Source organism: Carcharodon carcharias, chromosome 2 (assembly GCF_017639515.1).
Source record: "Carcharodon carcharias isolate sCarCar2 chromosome 2, sCarCar2.pri, whole genome shotgun sequence".
NCBI classification, from domain to species: Eukaryota; Metazoa; Chordata; class Chondrichthyes; order Lamniformes; family Lamnidae; genus Carcharodon; species Carcharodon carcharias.
This window is the reverse complement of record NC_054468.1, coordinates 92,892,388-92,916,443: the sequence shown is the minus strand read 5'-3', so window position 1 is coordinate 92,916,443 and position 24,056 is coordinate 92,892,388. Positions and strand designations below refer to the sequence as shown.

The following is a 24,056-nucleotide window of genomic DNA, read 5'->3' as shown; positions in this document are numbered from 1 at the left end:
CCTTATTTTGAAACTATGCCTCCTGGATCTAGATTCCCCCACAAGAGGAAACATCCCCTCCGATCCACCCTGTTAAGCCACATCAGAATCTTATGTCTCAATGAAATCACCTCTCATTCTTCTAAACTCCAATGACTGTAGGCCCGACCTACTGAACCTTAACACAAGACAAACCACTCATCCCAGGAATCAGCTTCTGTGCTGCTACCAATACATGTTTAGCTATCCTTCAGTGAAGAGACCAAAACTGTACACAGCCCTCCAGGTCTGGTCTTGCCAATGCCCTGTAGAGATGTTGCAAGACTTCCCTAGTTGTGTACTCCATCCCCTTGGCAATAAAAGCCAACATTCTATTTGTCTTCCTAATTACTGTAACTACATGCTGACATTTTATGATTCATGTACAAGGACACCCAGATCCCCCTCTCACCACAGAATTCTGCAGTCCCTCTCCCATTTAAATAATCTGCTTTTATCATTAGATATTTTGACCACTAAGGCATCAATAAGACTGAATTTTGTACTCTACTATAGAGCAGGATATAGGTTTAGATGAGATTATACAATTTCACAGGGACTGAACCAATACTAGGTCATCAGTTTTCAACCTGATGCCTTTTGCCCTCATGGAGAAACTCCTGCGAGTTTGACATGGCTGCCTGTGAGGTCAAGATGCTGAAGTGCTGACAGTACAGGATAGACTGGATGGACCAGCTGCCCTTGTCCTCTCCCATCATTTTTTATATAGAATAAATATGCCTTCATCAGAACCTTTCATTTTGCAATAATACCTCAACAGTCTGCTTTCTGGACAGCTGCAATTTAGGTTTCCTGATGGTTTAGTTATTACTGATTTGGACTTTTGAAGGTTGGCAGTGTGTTGGAGATATGGAATGGAAAGATGGGGTGACATGATTAGCGGTACTCTGTCTGAGACAAGTCATTTCCAAGTTAGAGGTTGAATGATACCAGCTTGGACGTCCTAAAGAGTGGTATTTTAGCCATCTTAGTGAATTAATGATTAATAATTGCATTTCTTTGTCTTGTGTATCAACAAACTCAACTCTTTGAAGTGATAGGAGGAGAAAGCATAGCCTCGCTTCTGCTTTTAGTGTCTGAGTGTTATAGATGAAAAGTATTTGGTGCAAAGAAATAAGTGCGAGTAATGAATCAGCCATGATTTAAGGTAGTGATCTTCACTGTTTTTCAAGCAAAGGGCCACTTTAGCAAGAAACCTGCAATGTGAGAGTCATATTGACCATTATAATGGAGGCCATTGCCTGATTTTCTCCTGCTTGTGATAATAAAGGAAGAAAGGATATTAATCAAAAAGCAGAATACATTGTTCTTTCTGGAGAAATGGAGGTCTGAAGTGGATTGACTTGGCTGCACCTCAGTGCTAGGGTGAGGAATTTACTGCAGAATGTGCTTTTCTCTCCCAATGAACTGGTGGCGCACTCCTGTACACATCTTATTTCAATGGCAGCTGCCTCTTGAACACTTCCATCATAATGCCAGATGGTGGCTTCCTGGATACAAATGGATCTCCCATGTGTGTGCACTCGCAGTCCCACACATGCTCACTCAATCACTCTCTTTTTCTCTCTCTCTCTCCTCTCCTCCTCCCCTCCCCCCACCACCCCACACACACGCTCAGCACCCCACGACCTGGGGCTCCATTCTGATTGGCTCACTCCTGGACCTCACAGCCAGGCCCCCACTCCCCAAGACCCTTGCATTCCGTTCTGCTCTCTGGGCCCTGGTTGGAGGTGCAAGAGCTCTGCTCTGGCAGCACTACGCTACTGGTCAGCGTGCTGCACCTAATGTCGATGGGAGCTGCCGTTGTCTTGTGGGCCTTACAATGAAGAATGCTGATTTAAGGTATAACTTCAGTGACTAGGTAGTAGATATAGATTTAGGGATTCATTATAGTATAGAAATGTAATGGTTAATAAAGCTTGATCTTTAAAAAGGTTAAGAACTGTAGAGTCAGGAATTCTTGTGTAAAAGAAGTAGCTTTGGAGTAAAGAACTACAACTGTTCACATGAACAGGTTCTAGCTGTGACATCTACCTTTGTAGGCAGAATATTGTTTATAAAAGGACATGGCTTTCAATAGTTTTACAGAGGGCTCAAAAGATGGAATTTGAAGCCAAAAGCCACTCTGATCTGCATTGAGTTGATCATCTCAGCAGTCAATAAATTTTGTCCATATACTACATTAGCGTGTTTTTTGTGCTTGGTTATTGTGAATTCTAGAAGGAAGGAGATAGACTGCTAACGTTGTGCAGAGCTCAGCAGAGAAATCACTGAATCTATTTATAGATAAGTACACTACATTTCCTTATTTGGACATCATTCTGTTAAATCTCTTGGTGACAGATGATAGGACTTCCCCATTCATAGTCCTGCCCGTAGCTGCACATTTCGATCCCTAGGTGGCACTTCAGCATCTCTAATGCACTGTGGGAAATTCTCTATCCTCATGTTCTGGGCAATGCCATGGGAGGTTTGATGGTAATAAAAATTATGTTGGCTTTAACCAGCACTAATAACCTTGCAAAATGGGTATGTAATTGGTAAATAAATTCAAATATAGATAAGTGAGAGGTTCGCTGTTTTGATGGGAAGAATAAGGGGATCACGTGCTACTAAGATCAAAATGGGGGCAGGGGAGCAGAGAGATCTCTGGGTTATACGGTCATTAAAAAAAAAGTCAACCAAACGTTGGGGTTCACTTCTAGTTGGTTCCCAAGTTTCATGATTTTGACGGGCATCTCATGACACAGACAATTCATATTCTGAGCATTTCCACTGACAACCTGGGAGAATGGTTCCTTTGGAGATGACCTCCCTTTTGCTGCCCGTTATTTTATTTGAATGGTGTGGCAGTCAATCAGCTCTTCGTCCCTGCTGCGCTTTGCCTCTGTGTGCACAGCAAATCTGGAGCAGTTCTAGCACATGGAAGGATGGACAGGGAGTCAGCGCTGGTCTGGAAGCAGGAGAAGCCATATTGAGAAAGTACTTCTGCAAGGATTCAAACCAGGAACGCCGGCAACTTCCTAAAGTTAAAGGAAAGTTATCTCATAGTGGCAGTGCCATGCAGCGTGGTTACGCTCTGCTTTTTTTTTCTGGTTGCATTATTTTTGTGTGTTGATATAAATTTATTGACCTCTGGCACACTGGTGAGCATACACACAGGAGGAAAAAATCATAGGGCAATAAAAGATATTGCTTTTTAAAAATTTTCTTTGAACAATTTTGTTTTATTGCTGTGAAAAGAGACATGGTGTCGAAGCTTTTCATCCTGCACGCACCAGGACAGATGCAAGAATGCCAAATTTCAAAGGGAGCAGCAATTTATACTGCATGAGAAAAGTGCTGATTGGTTGGCAAGTCAACTTTGGTTGAAGCGTTGCCATGAAGAATGCACCAGTTCAAAAAAGGTGCAATGCCTGGACATGCTCCTTTTGTCTGCAGAGGACCAGTCCCTACATATAAATATATGTAGCTACTAGCAATGTAAGTGAGCTACATTGTGAGCCCGACTGATGATCTTTAACTAGTTAGTATAATTAGCACAATTTTGTTTTTAGTAATTGAAAATCTTGGAGATAGAATAAAGGCTATTTGGTTGAAAATGAAGGATCAACCAATCGGGTAATAAATCTGCTTGCTTTCTGGCTGGTCGGGTAAGGTGATGTCATAAGTATAGGCATGTTGGTTGCCCAATCATGGGAAAGTGGTGGCAGTGTAGTTGGAAGTGGAAGGCAATTGGACAATATCTCCAGGGAAATGCCCAATCAGAATTGGCAACCCTATTTTCCAGAGGGAGAGAACTGAAAAGCGGAAGTTATGTTAAACTTGTATCGAATTTGGTTGGACTGCATGGCACACTGCACATAGTTCTGGATTCTATATAAAAAGGATATCAGGACACTGGAGAAAGCACATAAAGGATGGATAAGAATAATAGAACCAAGACACTATATCAGGAAAAGCTGAACAAGCTGGAGCTCTTTTCTTTGGAGGAGAGAAGACTGAGGGATGACCTATTTAAGGTGTATTAAGGTTATGAAAGAATTTGATAGGGTAGATGCAGAGAAAATATTTTCACTCATGAAAGATTAAAACGAGAAGCCATAAATATAATATAGTCACTAATAAGGGAATTCAGGATAAACCTCTTTGTGTGTTGAAATGTGGAGCTCACCACCACAAGAAGTGGTTGAGGCAAATAACATAGATGCATTTCAGGAAAGCTATCTCAGCCCCTCAAGGGGAGACACAGCCACAGCCACAGAAACACAATTATCAATTATCCAGTAGAAGAAGTTAACTTCTATGGCCAAATTAAGATTCAATGATAAAAGGTAAAAAAAAAAAGTCACTGAGTCCTTTTCTGTTGTTCATGACTGAGGCAGATTTTTCCATGCTGGTCTTGAAATCCCAATGAGGTTTCGGCAAACTGCAATTTCCAGAGATGGTTGCTTTTAAACCATTACCTGTCTTTTCCAACAGTTAATGCTATTGTACCTCAAGTTCCTTTCAATTGAAATTCTCAATCTCTCTGGTGGATTCGAAAATGTGACAGAGTTAGGGTCCTGAACTTGGGAGAAAGAGGGTGCAGACTTCTTCTGGACTAGCCAAAAACAACCAGACAGTTGTAATAAAAGACACCTCAAAAATGGCTATTCTCCCAAAGGGAGTTGGGTGTTCCACAGGTGTTTATTGATTAGCTCATGTTTGGACAGATCTTGGCTATTGTGTTATGGTTTCTCTTTAGTTCTGATGAAGAGTCATATAGACTCGAAACATTAACTCTGTCTTCCTTTCCACAGATGCTTTCAGACCTGCTGAGTTTTTCCAGCAATTTTTGTTCTTGTTTTAGTTTTTTAATGTCCCAGCCATCACTTCTGAATGGACCATTCTTCCCTGTGATGAAGTGGGAGGATCATATAAACACACACAGCCATTGTCCAGGTCTGTCTCTGCCTGAAAGGTAGCTTTACAGAAATACAAGTTGGGAGAGCCAGTTCATCTCTGAGATAATTCTTAACATCAGCAGATGTGAAATTCCAGAGGTGGTTTGCCTTGGTAGGTTCTAACTTAATTCACATTGGAAACTTCCAGAACTTGATTAACTTGTAATACCAGATGTGTCTGGTGACTTTTGGCAGCCATCTTAAGTCAGTGTTTTTACTTGTTTTTAAAAAGTCCTTTTAAAGAAGTTCAGTACATGTTTGCCCAGCCAATGAAATTAAAGGTTAATATTCCACATGCACATGTCACATTGTGACAATATGTTTAAAGGCGAGATGAAGTGGGAGGAGGCTTCTATGGAACATAAGCACTGGCATAGAGCAGCTGGGGTACATTTTGTGCTGTAGATTTGAAGTAATTCTATGTAATCTTTGATTCCAGATAAAGGCTTCCTAAGTTGAAATTGGTCATGTGCAAGGTTTCTTGTTCAGTGGAGGCAAAAATGATCCACATATTGATTGTGAGCTGACAAAAAGCTGCAGTCTCTTTACTTCTGTCACTTACAGCCACACCACAGGAAGGATTGTGAAAAGCGTTTCAAAATCATAGTGTATTCTACCAAGTCAGATAGTGTGGCTGAGTCATTGGTCAATTAAGATGCTGATAAACTGCCTGTGACATTGTTCCCTCCTAGACTGCAACAATAACTAATTTGGTACCTTATGCCTGTAATCTATAAATATCAAGCCTAGCCTCGCCAGCTGTTGGACATAGCATTGGAGGGGATGAAGAAGCACTTGTGCCAATGATGCAAGGTTCATTCTGGGTCACGGGTATGCTACTATAATGTCCCTGGGCTATGCAAGTACATCTAGGGCACTGCTAGCCTGTTCCAGTAAAAGTATGGACTCCCTTATAGGAGCAACTAACACCACAACGCCAAGTCGGTATCTGCATCAGACCCTTGTACATCGTTTGCATCACGCTGATGCATCAGTATTTTCCACTGGCTCCTGTGGCTTCTCCATATTTGCTATTTTCCTCTTTCCACACGTTCCATTGTATAATTTACAATCTTCACTCTTCAGCTGCTGGGACCCTAAGCTCAGGAGTACCCTCCATAAACCTCTTCATCACTCTATCTCTCTCAAATTCCTTTAAGACACCCCTTAAAATCTACCTTTTTGGCCACCTGCCTTAATGTCTCCTTAGATAGAAACAGTAAGTGCTGGAAATACTCAGCAGGTCAGGCAGTGTCTGTGGGGAGAGAAATGAAGTTAAAATTTCAGAAGAATGACTTTTCGCATAACTTGGAAAAGTTAGAAATGTGACAGATTTTAAACAAGTACAGAGGCAGGGAAAGGGGGTGAGGGGGTAAAAGGGGAAGGTCTTTGATCGGGTGGAAGACGAGGAGAGATTAAATGATAAAAGGGATGATGGTGCCGGCAAAAAGGAATGGTAACAGATGAAGTGTAAATGGCAACAGCAGAATCATTAACGGCAGCTGCCTGGAGGAAAAAGTGAGAACAGTAGCTGTGATCTTAAGTTGTTGAATTCAATTTTGAGTCTGGAAGGCTATAAACTGCTTGATGAGTTTCACTGGAACAGTTCAGCAGGCTGAGGACAGTGAGATCAGAGTGGGTGTGGGGCAGAAAATTAAAATACTTCATTAACATGGAAGTTTGGTGTCACACATGGACTGAATGGAAGTATTCTACAAAGCAATCGCCCCACTCCCATTCTGCCCCCTCTGCTCTCGGCCTTTTAAGATTTTTTTAACCTGAATCCTTAACTCTCTTTCTCTTTCCATAGATGCTGCCAGACCAGCTGAACATTTCCAGTGTTTTCTGGTTTTATTTCACATTTTAGCAGAATTTTGCTTTTGTATTAGTATCGACCATTACCATCTGTAAGGACAGCAGATACATGGGAAAACCACCACCTGCAAGTTCCCTTCCAAGCCACTCACCATCCTGACTTGGAAATAAATCACTGTTCCTTTATTGTCACTAGGTCAAAATCCAGGAACTCCCTAACAGCACTGTGTTAAATACACAGTGTGTACTTAACATCACATAGGCTGCAGCGGTTCAAGAAGGCAGCTCACCACTACCTTCTCAAGGGCAATTAGGGATGGGCTATAAATACTGGCCCAGCCAGTGAAGCTCACATTCCATGAATGAATATGAAAAAAAAATCTCCTTATACATGGCTCTGTTGAATTTCTTTCCTGTGCTCCTTTGAAACACCTTGGGACATTTTACTGAATCAGAAGAGCTATATAAATGCAAGTTACCGTATCGTTGCACAGTTCCCTCCTGTTCCCAGGTGCAACAGGGATACCTTGATTCTCAATTCCTGATCCCTTTCTCAGTCCCCTTGTGTTGCACCTACTGTGGCCCCACTAATATCCTGGAGCTGTCTGGTCCTGGATGAATGTTTCAATACAATTTGTAAATGATAGAACCTTACTAAAGTTTTAGCTCTTGATTTTTTTTAAGCACAAAATCTACTTTTGGAGGGGGGGTGGGGTGGGAGAAAACACTGTTACTCTTGCAGTAAGATGCAATTATTCTTATCTGGGGCCAGGTGTAAATATTCAGTTGATAATTGACCAGCTCTTGCTTGGTTCTGCTTTGTACACGTGTTTATTTGTAGTGTCCTTGAGTTCATGTTGAATGTACACGTTACTCTATAATCTGTTTCAGTGACAAGGTGTTTGGAGCCACACAGACTCTGGCCTCAAGCAAGTTATGGCTGGGCTCAATATCTCCTTTGGGTATTTCTTTGCTGTCTTAGCTTTCTGTGAGGTGATCAGGCGGGTTTCCAAAAACCTTTTGCCACTTCAGATCTATTCCAACTTACTGGTGGAGCTGGTCGCCTGCTTCCAGCTGGCTGCCTGCTGGTTTGAGCTCAGGATGTTGGTGATTATTAGTCCCTGGGGGGGTGGGTTTGGAATGGATGTGGTTATGACCCTGCTCTTCCTCCTTTTTCTGATTCACGAAGCCACGTTTGACGGAGCTGCAGCCAACCCGCTGGTCACCGCTCAGGAATTGCTTCGTGCCAACTCTCCCATGGTGGCCAGTGCACTGAAGATCTTGGCCCAGTTCGGGGGGACGCAGTTGGCTAACACAGTCACAAGACTATACTGGTCCTGGGAGCTGACTGATTTCCATCTTATCCAGAACATGATGGCAGGAGACTGCAGCTCAGCCATCCAGACATCTGTCAGCCAAGGGGCCTTTGTTGAAGCAGCTTGTGCCTTCCTTTTCCATCTGGTTGTGATGAAGTTTGAGGGAGCAGCTTTTGGATCCAGGGTCCTGTCCAAAGCCCTAACCATCACTGCTCTGGTCCACGTAGGTGAGTCTCCATTCCACAGTTCATTGTGAGAGTTTCTCGAAACAAAATAATGTATAATCGCCTATCGAATTGCTTATAGTTTTTAAAATTCATTTATGAGATGTGGGCATCACTGACTAGGCCAGCATTTATTTCCCATCCCTAATTGTCCTTGAGAAGGTGGTGGTGTGCTGCCTCCTTTAATCACTGCAGTCCATGTGGTGTAGATACACCCACAGCGCTGTTAGGAAGGGAGTTCCTGGATTTTAACCCATCTACAATGAAGGAACGGCGATATGTTTTCAAGTCAGGATGGTGAGTGGCTTGGAGGGGAACTTGTAGATGGTTGTGCTCCCATCTCTCTGCTGCCCTTGTCCTTCTAGGTGGCAGTGGTCGTGGGTTTGGAAGGTGCTGCTGAAGGAGCCTTGGTGAGTTTCTGCAGTGCATCTTGTAGATGGTAAACACTGCTGCTACTGTTCGTCAGTAGTGGAGGGAGTGAATGTTTGTGGATGGGGTGCCAATCAAGTGTACTGCTTTGTCCTGAATGGTGTCAAGCTTCTTGAATGTTGTTGGAGCTGCACTCATCCAATCAAGTGGAGAGAATTCCACCACACTCCTGACTTGTGCCTTGTAGATAGTGGACAGGCTTTGGGGAGTCAGGAGGTGAGATACTCGCAGGATTCCAAGCCTCTGACCTGCTCTTGTAGCCACAGTATTTATATGGCTAGTCCAGTTCAGTTTCTGGTCAACGGTAACCCCCCAGGATGTTGATGGTGGGGGATTCAGTGATGGTAATGCCATTGAATGTCATGGGACAATGGTTAGATTCTCTCTTGTTGGATTTGATCATTGCCTGACACTTGTGTGGCGTTACTTGCCACTTGTCAGCCCAAGCCTGGATATTGTCCAGGTCTTGCTGCATTTGGACATGGACTGCTTCAGTATCTGAGGAGTCGAGAATGGTGCTGAACATTGTGCAATCATCAGTGAACATCTCCACTTCTGACCTCATGATGGAAGGAACGTCATTGATGAAGCAGCTGAAGATGGTTGGGCCAAGGACACCACCCTGAGGAGCTCCTGTGGTGATGTCCTGGAGCTGAGGTGACTGACCTCCAACAACCACAACCATCTTCCTTTGCACTAGATATGACTCCAACTATCGGAGAGTGTTCCTCTGATTCCCATTGACTCCAGTTTTGCGAGGTCTCCCTGATACCACACTCGGTCAAATGCTGCCTTGATGTCAAGGGCAGTCACTCTCAGCTCACATATGGAGTTCAGCTCTTTTGTCCATGTTTGTACCAAGGCTGTAATGAGGTCAGGAGCTGAGTGACCCTGGAACCAAAACTGAGTGTCAGTGAGCAGGTTATCGCTAATCAAGTGCCACCTGGTAGCACTGTTGGTGACCCCTTCCATCATTTTACTGATGATCGAGAGTAGACTGATGGAGTGGTAATTGGCCAGGTTGGATTTGTCCTGCTTTTTGTGTGCAGGACCTACCTGGGCAATTTTCCACATTGCCAGCTAGATGTCAGTGTTGTAGCCATACTGGAACATCTTGGCAAGGGGTATGGCAAGTTCTGGAGCACAAGTCTTCAGTACAATTGCTGGAATATTGTCAGTGAGTTAGAGGGTGGGGAGGGGAAGCACAGAGAAGGTGCAGGGATTGGATGTGTTTCCATACCTCCATCAGTTATATTGTCCTGAAATGTACACCCTATCGTCATTCTTTTTAGGAGGCCTATAATCCTGTGATTGGGAGCAGTGAGGGTGCTGGAGGAAGAGATGAGTGAGATCCAACATGTTAGGATTTGGAAAGGGCAGGTCCAGGTTAGGGTTGCCAACTCTGATTAAATGTATTCCTGGAGGTTTCACCTCATGACTTGCCCCCTGCCACCCCCACACTCTAGCCATTAGTGAGACAAAATATCCAGCCTTCCTACGCCAATTGGAAAGCAAAAAGAATCATTGCCCAGTTGGATGATGCTGGATTGTCAGCCAAACAGCCCTATTTTTTTCCCACTTTCAGTATTTTTATATCTGGTAACGAGAAATGTTCGAAGAAAGTGACAAGCAAAAACACTTTTTTAATGCTCCTATGATTTTTCTCCAGGGTTGCACACAGCAGTGTCCTGGAGATTGATCTTCAATTCCTGGAGACTCCAGGCCAGTCTTGGAGGGTTGGCAACCATAGTCCAGGTGGATTTATTTATTTAATTAAGCTTCGGAGAATGGGCAAGATGCATTTGAAATAATGGGTGCAGATGGGCAATGGAACCCATGATACCAGTGGAGGCAGTATGGTGTCAGGTGGCCGAGAGGTTTAGGTGAATGTGAGGGAAAAGTGGACAAAAGACTTGCATGAGGAGCTGAACATTAATGCTCTGTCTGCTCCTTGCCATGCCCAACCCATGATCTCTCCCACTGCTACTTGGATGCAAGATTTTCTCACCTTTCCTTCCCAGTTGCTGTGATCCACAAGCACCTACTTCAAACTTGGTATTAGTGATTATCTTGGTGTAGTTCCAGCTTAAAAAAAAAATCAAGGGATGAAGGTTGAGCACTTGGGTATTAATGGTCAAGACCACTAATTTAGTTTTCACAGAAAAATGGATGGAATTACATAATTGCTGCAAAAATGTAATGAAAACAAAATTTAACTCAATCAGTCCCTATCAATCAGTGGTGTTAATAATAAAAAAATAAAATAATAATAAATGTTATACAGCACAACACCCCTGGTGTTGTAAAACTCTGTGTCACACTCAGTAATGGCATGAGAGCTCTGGCATACACCTCTGACCATTCTCCCATAGAGTCATAATTGACATTAACCTGATTGGCTCAAGTTTCATATTAGTCGGATCGTAGGAACCACAGCTGCACAGGTAGAGAATGCACTGGTCAAAAGCAGGCCCATTAGTTTCAATTGAAAACTACAAATCAGCAATTGGCAGTCAGCTGAAGGTACCAATCATAAAAGGAGAAGGCGAGCCAATTAAATTTCACCATATATTTAATTTTGGTTGCCATTTTGCTTTCTCCTCCAATGGGGGATTTACTACTGGAAATGTAGTTTGTGACATAAGTACCCAACAATTACAATACTATACTTATCAGAATGTGATTAACCCTTCTTCCATCCCCACCCCACCAATACAGGAGTAAATTTGGGAAACTGAAGTTTGCACATCTCTCAGAAACCCAAGTCTCGAGCTCTGGTGCTTCACAGAACTATCAACATCACTTAAAACATAATGAGTTCTTGGGCTGTTGGTAACTTGAGCAATGGAATCCAATGGTATTTATGTTCCGTCTCTTATTCCTGAGGGCATTAGGTGTCACTGATATCGGTGATTCAGTTAGGTTTTTATGGCAGTTCTCATGGACATTATCTGGTGCTGGCCCACAAACGACCAAATATTTTGAGGTTGATTTTTGCAATTCATTTGAAGTCATGATCTCTGGGTTCCTAGTACTGTAACCAATAAGCTACTATATCCTGAACAGAAACAGAAAATGCTGCAAATACTCACTAGGTCTGACAGCATCTGTGGAGAGAAAAACATAATTGGCAATTCAGGTCAGTAACCTATCATCAGAACCTGATAAAAGGTCATTTACCTGAAATGTTAACTATGTTTCTCTCTCCACAGAATCTGCCTGACCTGCTGAATATTTCCAGCATTTTCTGTTTTTATTTCAGATTTCTAGGATCTGCAGTTTTTATTTTTTGTACCCTGGACAGACTTGGCAACATAGAATGCTGCATTTCCCAGTATGCAGTTGTACCTACAATTTGCATAATTGTGCATAATTGGCAACGAGTGACCATTCACAATTATGAGGCTAAATATGTCTGATTGATCTAAGCATGATCTTTTATTGATTTATGTGCCTGCTTGCTCATGATCCATGTGATTGGATGGTGGGTAATAGGACAGGATGCCATTTTCCCTGGTGAAGCATTCAACAGAAGAATTTTTAGCTGATTTTTTGTTTTGCTTTTGGCTGGCGGATGTATTGGTGGGGGGTAAGGATGGGTACAGTTCTCAGAAAACTCATTGCAACAGATGTTTTGACAGATGTGTTCATTTGGGAGCCGCTCGGGAGCTATAGGTTGCCAACCCCTGGCTTAAGTTATGATCTGCTGGAAGGGTTACTCCACAGCCTTCCTAAGTAAAGAAGATTGCGTGTGACATACTGTATCAAGTATCCACACTATCACTAAAACACCTTTCTCCACCTTCATAACATTGCCCGACTTCACCCCTGCCTCAGCTCATCTGCTGAAATCTTCCTTCACGCCTTTGTTACCTCTAGACTTGATTATTCCAATGCACTCCCAGCCAGCCTTTCAAGTTCTACCTCCACAAAGTTGAGGCAATTTTAAAACTGCCCCTGTCCTAGCTCATTTCAAATCCTGATCGTCCGCCTCCCCTGTGCTTGCTAATCTACACTGGCTCACGGTTAAGCAATGCCTGAAGTTTAAATTTTCCTCCTTGTTTTCCAATCTCTCCATGTCCTCCCCGCCCCTCACTATCTCTGTAATCTCCTCCAGTCTTACGACACTCTGCTAATTCTGGCCTCTTGAGTATCCCCAATTTTAATCACTCCACTGTGTGGGAGCACAGACTGTGATGAGAGAGCTGAGTGTGATGAGGTATGAGTGCTAACTTGGGAACTTGCAAAGTTGGAGGGGAAGGAAGTGCTGCTTTTTACATTTCCTTCAGCTTCAAGAAGCTGGTGAATGTTCACGGCTTTAGTTAAGTGAGCAGGTAGGTGATTGGCTGGTGAGTTTTCAGATTTTATCCCTCCAAACGTGGGTAGTAGTTTAAACTGGTACTGGGGAGATATACGTATTGCATTAAATTTATAGCTTAGCTAATTAAACTAATTGGTACAACTGCCAGCAACAGTTGATTGATATTTCCAAACTTGAAGCCTAATTAGTTAAATTAAACATAAGATGACAGGGTTGGTGTTGCAACTGTAGCATGCGGGAGCTGGTGTGTGATCCATAGTGATCACATTTGCAGTAAGTGTCTGCAGCTCGAGGAACTTCGGCTCAGAGTCGATGAGCTGGAGTCCAAGCTTTGAACTCTGCGACGCATCAGGGAGGGACACTGTTTCAGAACTTAGACACACCCTTTGGGCTCAGTTTTTTCGATTTGGTCCATGGTCAGGGGCAGGAGGATGTGATTATGAGTGAGGGCAGGCATTGGGATCCAGAAGGTAGCAATGGAGGATCTTCAGAAGAGTCTTGCAATTGTCCAACAGGTTTGAGGTTCTTGTAAGTTGTAGGATTGAGAGCAGGGACTGCAAGAATGATAAGCAAATTGACCATGGTACTGTGTGCAGAGAGGCATTCGAGTTGGGGAGGAGTATAGAGGAATGTGGTTGTAGTAGGGGTCAGTATAGTTAGGGGGATAGATGCTGTTTTCTGCAGCTAAGAGTGTGAGCTCTGAAGGCTGTGTTGCTTGCCCAGTGCCATCGTTAAGGACATCTCTTCAGGGCTGGAGTGGAACTTGGAGTAGAAGGGGAAGGATCCAGTTGTCGTGGTCCTCGTGGGTCGGACTAAAAAAGAGGTTCTGCTAAAGGAGTGTGAGCAGCTAGGAACAAAAGTAAAAAGCAGAACCAAAAAGGTGGTAATCTTTAGATTATTGCCTGAACCACAAGAAAATTGGCTTAGGGTAGATAAGGTTAGAGAGTTGAATGCATGACTCAAAGATTGGTGTGCAAGAAATGGGTTTAGATTCATTGGGGAACTGGCACCAGTACTGGGGAAAATGGAGCTGTACCACTGGGATGGGCTTCACCCGAACTGTACTGAGACCAGAATTCTGGTGAGTTGTATAACTGGGGCAGCAGAGAGGACTTTAAATTAAATAGTGGGGTGGTAGGGGGAGGGGGAGAATGAATGGTTAATGTGGGGGGGGAGATTTGAAAAGTTAGACAAAGGACAAGACCATAGTGCAGATTAGTGATGTGGTTAATGATAACCAGTGTGTGACAGGAAGGGACAGAGCATACAAATATGAGTGCACCATTAAATAGGCTCAGAGTAGTAAAAACAGTAAAAAGACAGAATTAAAAACTCTTTATCTGAATGCGCACAGCGTTCTTAACAGGATAGACGAATTAATAGCACAAATAGAATCAAATTAGTATGACATGGTAGCCATCACAGAGACGTGGTTAAAAGTGACAATGGCTGGGATCTGAAAATTCAAGGTTATTTGACGTTTTGGAAGGAAAGGAAGAAAGAAAAAGGAGATTAGGCAGGGTGGCTCTGTTAATCAAGGATAAGATCATTACAGTAGTGATAAAAGATCTTGGTTCAAAAGATCAAGATGTAGAAACAGGTTGGATGGAGATAAGAAATAGCAAAGGAAAGAAGTTACTGATGGGAGTAATTTATAGGCCCCCTGACAGTAGCTACACTGTAGGATGGAGCATAAATTGAGAAATAATGGGGAGTTGTAAGAAAGGTACTACAATAATTATGGATGGTTTTAATCTTCATATAGATTAGACAAATCAAATTGGCAAAAGTAGCCTCAAAGATGAGTTTGTGGAGTGTTTTCGGGAGTTTCTTAGAGCAAACATTCTGGAACCAACCATGGAACAAACTACTTTAGACCTGGTAATGAGACCTGATTAATTAATGACCTCAGACTAAAGGATCCGCTAGGTAAGAGTGATCATAACATGCTATAATTTCACATTCAGTTTGAGGGTGAGAAATTTGGGTATGAAACTAGTGTCTTAAACTTAGACAAAGGCAACTATAAGGCTTTGAAGACACCATTTTCTTAAGGGGACTGGGAAAATAGGTTGAAAGGTAAGGTGGTAGAGAAGCAATGGCAGACACTTGAGGATATTTCATAACTCTCAACAAAGATATGCTCTATTGAGAAAGAAAGATGCTATGAGAAGGATGTACCATCTGTGTTTGCCTAAGGAAGTTAAGGATGGTATCAAACTGAAAGAAAAGATGTATAATGCTTCAAACATCAGTGGTAGCCCCGAAGATTGGGTACATTGTAGAAACCAGCAAAGGTTGACTTTTTTTTAAAAAGGGAGAAATTGGATGGAGTATGAGAGAAAACCAGCAAGAAATATAAAAATAAACAGTAAAAGCTTCTACAAGCATATAAAAAGGAAGCTAAAGTAAGCATTAGCCCCTTATTGGGTGAGACCAGGGAATGAATTAATGGGGAAACAAGGAACTGGGAGAGACTTTGAACAAGTATTTTGAATCTGCCTTAACAGCTAAAGACACAGCGCCAAAAGAATATTATAAATTCAAGAGGCAAAAGGGAGGGAGGAAATTTAAACAATCATGATCACTAGAGAAAAAGGACTAGGAAAACTAATGCGACTGAAGGTTGACAAGTCCCACGGACCTGATGGCTTGCAGCCTAGGTTCTTAAAGGAAGTAGCTGCAGAACAGTGGATGCATTGGTTGTAATCTTCTAGAATTCCTTAGATTTTGGAAAGGTCCCAGCACATTGGAAAACCACAAATGTAACTCCTCTATTCAAGAAAGGAGAGAGACAGAAAGCAGGAAACTATAGACCAGTTAGTCTAACATTTGTCATTGGAAAAATTGCTGGAATCCATTATTAATGAGGTAGTAACAGAATATTTATAAAATCAAAATACAATCAAGCAGAGTAAACATAATTTTGTGAAAGGGAAATAGTGTTTGACAAATTTATTAGGGTTCTTTGAAAATGTAACAGTGTGGATAAAAGGAAACCAGCAGATACAGTGTATTTGGATTTCCAAAAGGCATTTGACAAGGTGCCACTTAAAAGTTTACCGCAGAAGATAAGAGCTCATGGCGTCAGGGGTGATATGTTAGCATAGAGAGAGGATTGACTAACTAACAGGAAATAGAGTCAGGATAAATGAATCATTCCCTGGTTGGCAAACTGTAACTAGTGATGTGGTGCAGGGATCAGTGCTGAGGCTTCAACTATTTACAATCTATATTAATGACTTGGATGACTTGTAGCCAAATCCACTGAGGGTACGAAGATAGGTAGGAAAGCAAGTTGTGAGGAAAATACAGTCTGCAAATGCATATAGATGAGTTAAGGGAGTGGGTAAAATCTTGGCAGATGGGTTTTAATGTGGGGAAAATGAGAGGCTGTTCACCCTGGCAGGAAGAATAGAAAAGAAGAATATTACTTAAATGGAGAGAGACCACAGAATGCTTGGTACAGAGGGATCTGGATATCCTCTTACATGAATCACAAAAGGTTAGCATGCAGGTACAGCAAATAATTAGGATGGCAAATGGAATGTTGTCACTTACTGCAAGGGGAATGGAATATAAAAGTAGGGATGTTTTGCTTCAGCTGTCTAGAGTATTGGTGAGACTACACCTGGAGTACTGTGTATGATTTTGGTCTCCTTACTTGAGGAAGGATATACTTGCATTGGAAGCAGTTCAGAGAAGGTTCACTGGGCTGATTCCTGAGATGAGGGAGTTGTCTTATGAGGAAAGATTGGGCCTGTACACATTGGAGTCTAGAAGAATGAGTGTGAGCTTATTGAAAAATATAAGATTCTGAGGGGACTTGACAGGGTAGATGCTGAGAGAATGTTTCTTCTTGTGGGGGAATCTAGAACTAGGGGGCACAGTTTAAAAATAAGGGTCTCCCATTTAAGATGGAAATGAGGGGAATTTCTTTTCTCAGACGGTCCTTAATCTTTGGAATTCTTGACCTCAGGGAGAAATGGAACTGGGTCATTGCCTTGAATATATTCAGATTTTTGATCTACAAGGGAATCGAGAGTTGTGGGGGAGAGGCAGGAAACTGGATTTAATTCCACAATCAGGTCAGCCACGATTTTATCAAATGACAGAGCAGGCTCAATGGGCCGAACGGCCTATTCCTGCTCCTATTTCTTACGATCACCATTCATAGCCCTGTTTTCAGCTCCCGAAGCCATAAACTCTGAAACGCGCTCCTAAATCTCTATGCCTCTACCTCTCTTTTTCCTCCTTTTAAGACATTTCTTAAATCCTACCTCTTTGATCAGATTTTGACCATTGGTTCATATATCATCTTATGTGGTTCGGTTTCAGATTTTGTTTGATGATGCTTGTAAAGCTCCATGGAACATTTTGCAATGTTATAGGCCCATATAAATGCAGCTGGTTCTGTATCCAATAATCTGAAGTGTGTGAAGGATTCCTGCTGTCGATTACTGCAATTAACAGATATTGAGCAGAGAAAGACATTATTACAAAAGAAATATTACAACGGTTATCATATTACATTATTATATTACAAAATATTACAAACACGGATTACAAAAGAAATTAGGGATAGTGTTAGTTCCAAAATGGAGACATATAAAATTGCCAGAAAAAGCAGCAAGCCTGAGGATTGGGAGCAGTTTAGAATTCAGTAAAAGTGGACAAAAAGATTGATCAAGAAGGGGAAAATGTAGTATGAGAGTAAAACTTGCAGGGAACATAAAAACTGACAGTAAAAGCTTCTATTATTTGTGAAGAGAAAAAGATTAGCAAAGACAAATGTAGGTCCCTTACAGTCAGAAACGGGGGAAATTATAATGGGGAATAAAGAAATGGCTGAAGAATTGAACACACATTTTGCTTCTGTCTTCACAAAAGAGGACAAAAATAATTTCCACAGAAATGTTAGGGAACCAAGGGTCTAGTGAGAGGGAGGAATTGAAGAAAATCAGTACTAGTAAAAAAATGTTGCTAGAGAAATTAATGACGTTAAAAGCTGAAAATCTCCAGGGCTTAATAATCTACACCCCAGAGTACCAGAAGAAGTGGCCCTGGAAATATTGGATGCATTGGTGGTCATCTTCCAAAATTCTATAGACTCTAGAGCAGTTCGTACAGTTTGGAGGGTGGCAAATATAACCCCACTATTTAAAAAAGGAGGGAGAGAAAAAACAGAGAATTACAGACCAGTTAGCCTAACATCAGTAGTGGGGAAAATGCTGGAGTCTATTATAAAAGATGATGTAACAGAACACTTGGAAAGCATTAACAGGATCAAACAAAGTCAGCATGGGTTTATGAAAGAGAAATCATGCTTAACTAATCTACTGGAGTTTTTTGAGGATGTAACTAGTAGAATAGATAAGGGAGAACCAGTGAATGTGGTGTATTTGTATTTCAAGAAAGCTTTTGATAAGTTTCCACATGAGAACCTAGTGGGCAAAATTAAAACACATGGGATCGGGGGTAACATACTGGCATGGATTGAGAATTGGTTGACAGACCAGAAACAGAGTGGAAATAAATGGGTCTTTTTCTGGATGGCAGGTGGTGACTAGTGGTGTACCGCAAGGATCAGTGCTTGGGCCCCAGCTATTCACAATATATATAAATGACTTGCATGAGGAAACCATATCCAATATTTCCAAGTTTGCTGACTGCACAAAACTGGGCAGGGTAATGAGGAGGATTCAAGGAGGCTTCAGGGGGTTTAGACAAATTGTGTGTGTGGGCAAACACATGGCAGATGCAGTATAACATGGATAAATGTGAAGTTATACGCTTCAGTGTGAAAAACAGAAAGGCAGAGTATTATTTAAATAGTGAGATATTGGGAAATGTGGATGTACAAAGGGATCTGGGTGTCCTTGTACACCAGTCAATGAAAGTAAATAGGCAGGTGCAGCAAGCAATTAGGAAAGCAAACAGTATGTTGGCCTTCATTGCAAGAGGATTTGAGTTCAGAAGTAGGGATGTCATACTGCAGTTATACACGGCCTTGGTGAGACCACACCTGGAGTACTGTGTGCAGTTTTGGTCTCCCTACCTAAGAAAGGATATACTTGCCATAGAGGGAGTGCAGCAAAAGTTCACTAGGCTGATACCGGGGATGGCAGGACTTCGTATGAGGAGAGATTGGTTCGACTGGGCCTGTATTCACTAGAGTTTAGAAGAATGAGATGGGTTCTGATTGAAATGTATAAAATTCTAACAGGGCTAGACAGACTGGATGCAGGGAGGATGTTTCCCATGGTTGGGGAGTCTAGAACCAGGGGCCACAGTCTCAGGCCATTTAGAACTGAAATGAGGAAAACTTTCTTCACTCAGAGGGTGATCAATTCTCTACCACAGAAGGCTGTGGAGGCTGGGTCACTGAGTATAGTCAAGAAAGAAACTGATAATTGTTTGGATAATAGGGGCGTCAAGGGGTATGGAGAGAAAGCAGGAATATGATGTTGAGATAGAGGATCAGCCATGATCATATTGAAAGGTGGAGCAGGCTCAAAGGGCCGAATGGCCTACTCCTCCTAGTTTCTATGTTTCTATATTCTAGTTGTAATTAGCAAGGGCTTGGCTGCAAAAATGTTCTTTGGTTTTGGGCATGAGGAAAGGCCCAAATAGTTAACTTTCTCCTCCTGAAATTTTAATTTATGTAACTGGATATAGTGAGGAGAACACAATTATTCATCAACCTGTGATAAAGCTAACAATCTTTTCCAGAAACAAGTTTAAAGGTAATTAACTTTGCAGTCTTTAAGCAAGAACTCATCTTTCCAAAATATTCTGGTGAGGATATGTTTCTCTTCCACCTTCTTCACTCCCACATTGCAGTCCCTATCCTCTCAACAGCATGTCTTCCAACTCTCTGTCAACTACACATCCCAAGATCTGCTCCTATATAATATATACAGAAGTACTCACTATATCCATAGTAGAATCTATTCTGTTGACTACTTTGAGATTTAACATTTACTAAATGTAGCCAGCTTCAAAGGATATCCAACTCACAAAGTTCTCCATTATTAGGGTTTTCCTCATGCCATGTATAAAATTCTGACAGGATTGGACAGACTTGATGCTGGGATATCTCCTCTGGCTGGGAGGTCTAGAAAAAGGGGTCACAATCTCAGGACACATTTAGGACTAAGATGAGGAGAAACTTCTTCACTCAGAGGGTGGTGAACCTGTGGAATTTTCTACCAAGGCTGTGGAGGCCAAGTCACTGAATATATTTAAGAAGGAAATAGGTAGCTTTCTAGACTCTAAAGGCATCAAGGGGTATGGGGAGAGAACAAGGGTATGGCGTTGAGATAGAGGATTAGCCATGATCATATTGAATGGCGGAGCAGGCTCGAAGGGCCGAATGACCTACTCCTGCTTCTATGTTTCTCTATGTTTCTACGTCTGGAACTGTGGTTAATTAATTGAAAGAGTTAATTGCTGTGCCTCATCATTACCATTACCAACATCATCATTATATTAGACATTTTCCAGTTTGGTAGAAGGTGAACTTGATATACCTTGCTCTTTTTCAGTCTGGTAATTTTTATATTACTATATTTTTATGATCACACCCCCAATTTTAACCTGTCTTTTCCTTTTATGAATGCTGCTGGCTCTGTGTTTCCATAATTTCTGCTTTTATATCAGATTTTCAGTACCTCAAGTATTCCTTTATGTCTGCGGAGAGGTATAAATCAGAGAAACCGGTTAAGTGTGTAGGATATGATCTGGAGTTTGATTAATTGACTTGCAATGTTGGCCATGTCCTGTGATGGACCCTATGAAGGAGTTGAATTTATAGCTGCATCTGATGTCTAATATGTTGCTTTGATCTCCTCTGCAGCTGGCCCATACACCACAGCTCTGTTTAACCCAGCACTTGCATTCTCAGCCACATTTCACTGTTCTGGAAACACATTTTCAGAATACATGGTAGTCTACTGGCTCAGTCCATTTGTTGGTGAGTAACAGCAATCCCCTTCCTTATTCATAAAGGCGAGAGGCTCAGTACTTGATTTCAGCCTAATGGCACTGTGTTCATTATGGTCAATCCATCTGGACTATTGGTTTGTGTGATGGTGATTTTAACATTGTGTGTCATTCATGTGTCTTCCTATGCATTGACCTGGTTTCAGTCTTATGTGCAGCAATAGTCATCATCCTATCGCTGTGACTTTATCCATGTATCTATGATTAATACACCTGTAACTGCATTACAGCTGGCACTTCAGGCTGCCATTGTACATGGTGTTATGTATAAATGCATCTTTATGTGCATGTTAGCCACACTATTTGCAATACTACAGAAACAAAATGCATACAGAGGTCAATAACTGGGGGATACGGTGGAAAGAAGTTACCAGTAGTTACTGGTAAAGAAAATACTAGTTTCTAAACCTTCCCAAGAATTTACTAACTGTGAAATGGGTTCTTTTAAATCCCTGCAGAGACACATTTAAAAATACGGTTGTTTCCCTTTCTAATGGTTACTTTAGGCTGAGCCACACTCACCAGGTTAATCCTTGATCTATGAAGTGTTTGCTGATCTCAGTTGGAATAATGGGAATGACATTACAATTGACTGCAGTGTCTCTGTTTTGGGAAGGGAAAATTGGTCGGTGTTCACATTCCCGATGACCATGTGGGTGAGCGTGTGTCTGCATGGCGAGCGTCCATCTGGACGATTGTCTGGACTAAGACCTGAACAATGGACATTTAGATTATGTACTGGGACTGCCTGGATCTCACGGACCTGTGCCATCTGGTGGTCAACACCTTCAGGAAAGTGGAGCATATAGTCAGAAAAGGAGGAAAAATAATTTCAAGTGTTTCTTGTGGGTTAGATTAGGAATTTGAACTGACCAGTGGGAATTCCTGATTCACAAGGAAGTCTCAATAATTGAGGTTACTGATGTGCTTGACTGGCTTTTTGTGATTATTTATGAGGCTGACAACTCCCTATTGTACCCATGATGCCATTGTTAATTCTCAAACTGATACCAGTCCCCTTTGTTACAGCAACAATTCTGGCCATCTTTCTGTTCAATGGAAACATCCCTCTACTTTTCTCCAAGAACCTTCTCTACACACAAAGAACAAAGTACAAAATTCCCAAAGGGAAATCAGCACTGGATCAGGAAGAGAACAAGGCAGTCAACAGACAAGGAAAGGAGACTTCTGGAAGAGCAACTCAAAGATGATCACTGGGACAGAAAAAGATGAGAGACCGGAGAGGTTTGATTTGCGGTTGCTGTGGGTAAACTCTGTTTTATTTAGTCTAATGATCTGGAAAGCACTGCCTAAGAGTGCAAACAAATCCAATAGTGGTTTTCAAGAGGGAATTGGATATATACTTGGAAAAACATTACGTACAACAGGGAAAAGACAGAACTAATTCGATAGCTTGTTCAAAGAGTTGGCACAGAAACAATGATGACTGGCTTTCTCCAGTGCTGTAAGACTCTATGATTCTAAAATTGGTATTTTAAGTGAGTGGAGTTTTAAAATCCTGTATTAGAACTCATTCCAATGTGTACACTCATTGTGTACATTCTCTGCATCCATATTACTTTAAGTGTCTCCCCTTGTATACAACAGTAGAAATTGGAAACTCCCTTAAACCCTGTTCACATATTAAGAATTTATAACTGGGAGGACTGATAAAGGTGTAATGTGGTGCTGGTAAGAGGTGTCCTGATTTCTCCAAATGGTTGTAACCTGACTGCCTCATATCACTGACAATACCAGAATGATGTCAAAACACTATTTTGGATTAAGAATAAAATAATTTTAAAATGATTTGTGTCAACATTATTTTCTAGACTGTTTTCAAAGTTTGGTTGATTTCCTTCTGTAGCTCAGTTTTGGCCAGCATAGGCATAATGGGCGGAATAACCTCCTGGGCTGTAAATTTTCTACATTTGTGGAATAAGATAAACTGGGGAAAGCTGGCTTTCTCTGGAAGATGGTACAGTCTGGGGTGATCTGTGGGCCAGGCTCTGACCTTTATTATGCTTCAAATAGGAAGCGGTTGTGGTGGTGGGGTAGAGTAAGGCTGGGGCTGGGAGTCCCAAGGACTCCTTGCAGGGCCCAGGGCAGGACACTTTCTCTACCTGGCTCAGAAGACTCTGGCCATTCTGTAACTCTCGCTGTGATTCAGCTGTCAAGATGGGCTCTTCCAGACATTCTGAATCCAGGACTCAAAATGTCATCGCAGCAACAGTGACCTCGTTAAGAGGTGAATTTTTGATATAATATAGGATTTTGCATAGATTGAATTCAACATAAGAAATAGGAACAGTCCAATCACACAGATTGAACTCAGTGTAAGGGATGGGGCCCCAATCACAGAGATTGAAAATGATGCAAGAGGGACCAGCATTATTTTTGGGACTGGTTACATCCAGAGCACTACCTTATCAATTTCATGGAAGGGACAGAATTTTTGGCTGTAATGCTGAAAGTACCAGTTAAAAATCCCAGAGTTGACCTATTTGATGCGTACAGTTTCCATTTGTGTCAACAATTCCTTTCCTATTTTGAGCTGAATTGTATCTTATCAATTCTCAGCTTTACAACAGTCTATTTCAATTGCTCCAAAATCATTCACAAACCATGAGCAGTCACTTATACTAAACCAGAAGATATGCAATGCAGGCTTGAGCACTGATTCCATTGTGAAGCACATTGTGAAACATACTCTCTGGCAGGAAGACTGAGTGAGACAGTTCTGGTGCCATTGTGGAATTTGGCACTGCCAGGTTGTAATTTTGCCATACTGGAAGAATCAGGGGTATTTGTACTCCAAGGTGTTTTACATAAGGTAAACTCCATTAGACATGAAGGGAATTCCTTGGAATGTTTTAATGCTGCAACTTGAATAAAATAATAAAAAGCATGTTTCAGGTATCTCATAGAAAATTTAATGCAATTTGTGTCTCTGGAATCTTAT

The 24,056-nt window shown here is 41.8% G+C and overlaps 1 protein-coding gene across 1 annotated transcript; it reads left to right on the top strand.

Annotated features, from left to right (window-relative positions):
* The first annotated feature begins 7,736 nt into the window (after nt 1-7,736).
* Nucleotides 7,737-22,412, top strand: aqp12 (aquaporin 12). The gene is made up of 3 exons (XM_041205846.1): nt 7,737-8,343; nt 20,949-21,065; nt 22,124-22,412. Exons 1-3 carry the CDS (start codon nt 7,737-7,739, stop codon nt 22,303-22,305), a joined length of 906 nt encoding a protein of 301 aa, XP_041061780.1. The 3' UTR covers nt 22,306-22,412.
* Nucleotides 22,413-24,056: the final 1,644 nt, after the last annotated feature.

What these genes read in the sequence shown, in the direction of transcription:
- aqp12 (XM_041205846.1), top strand. Translation starts at nt 7,737, where the DNA reads ATGGCTGGGCTCAATATCTCCTTTGGGTATTTCTTTGCTGTCTTAGCT. An exon ending in CACTGCTCTGGTCCACGTAG is followed by an intron (nt 8,344 to 20,948) that starts GTGAGTCTCCAT and finishes TCTCCTCTGCAG; the next exon opens with CTGGCCCATACACCACAGCT. An exon ending in CTGGCTCAGTCCATTTGTTG is followed by an intron (nt 21,066 to 22,123) that starts GTGAGTAACAGC and finishes CCTTTGTTACAG; the next exon opens with CAACAATTCTGGCCATCTTT.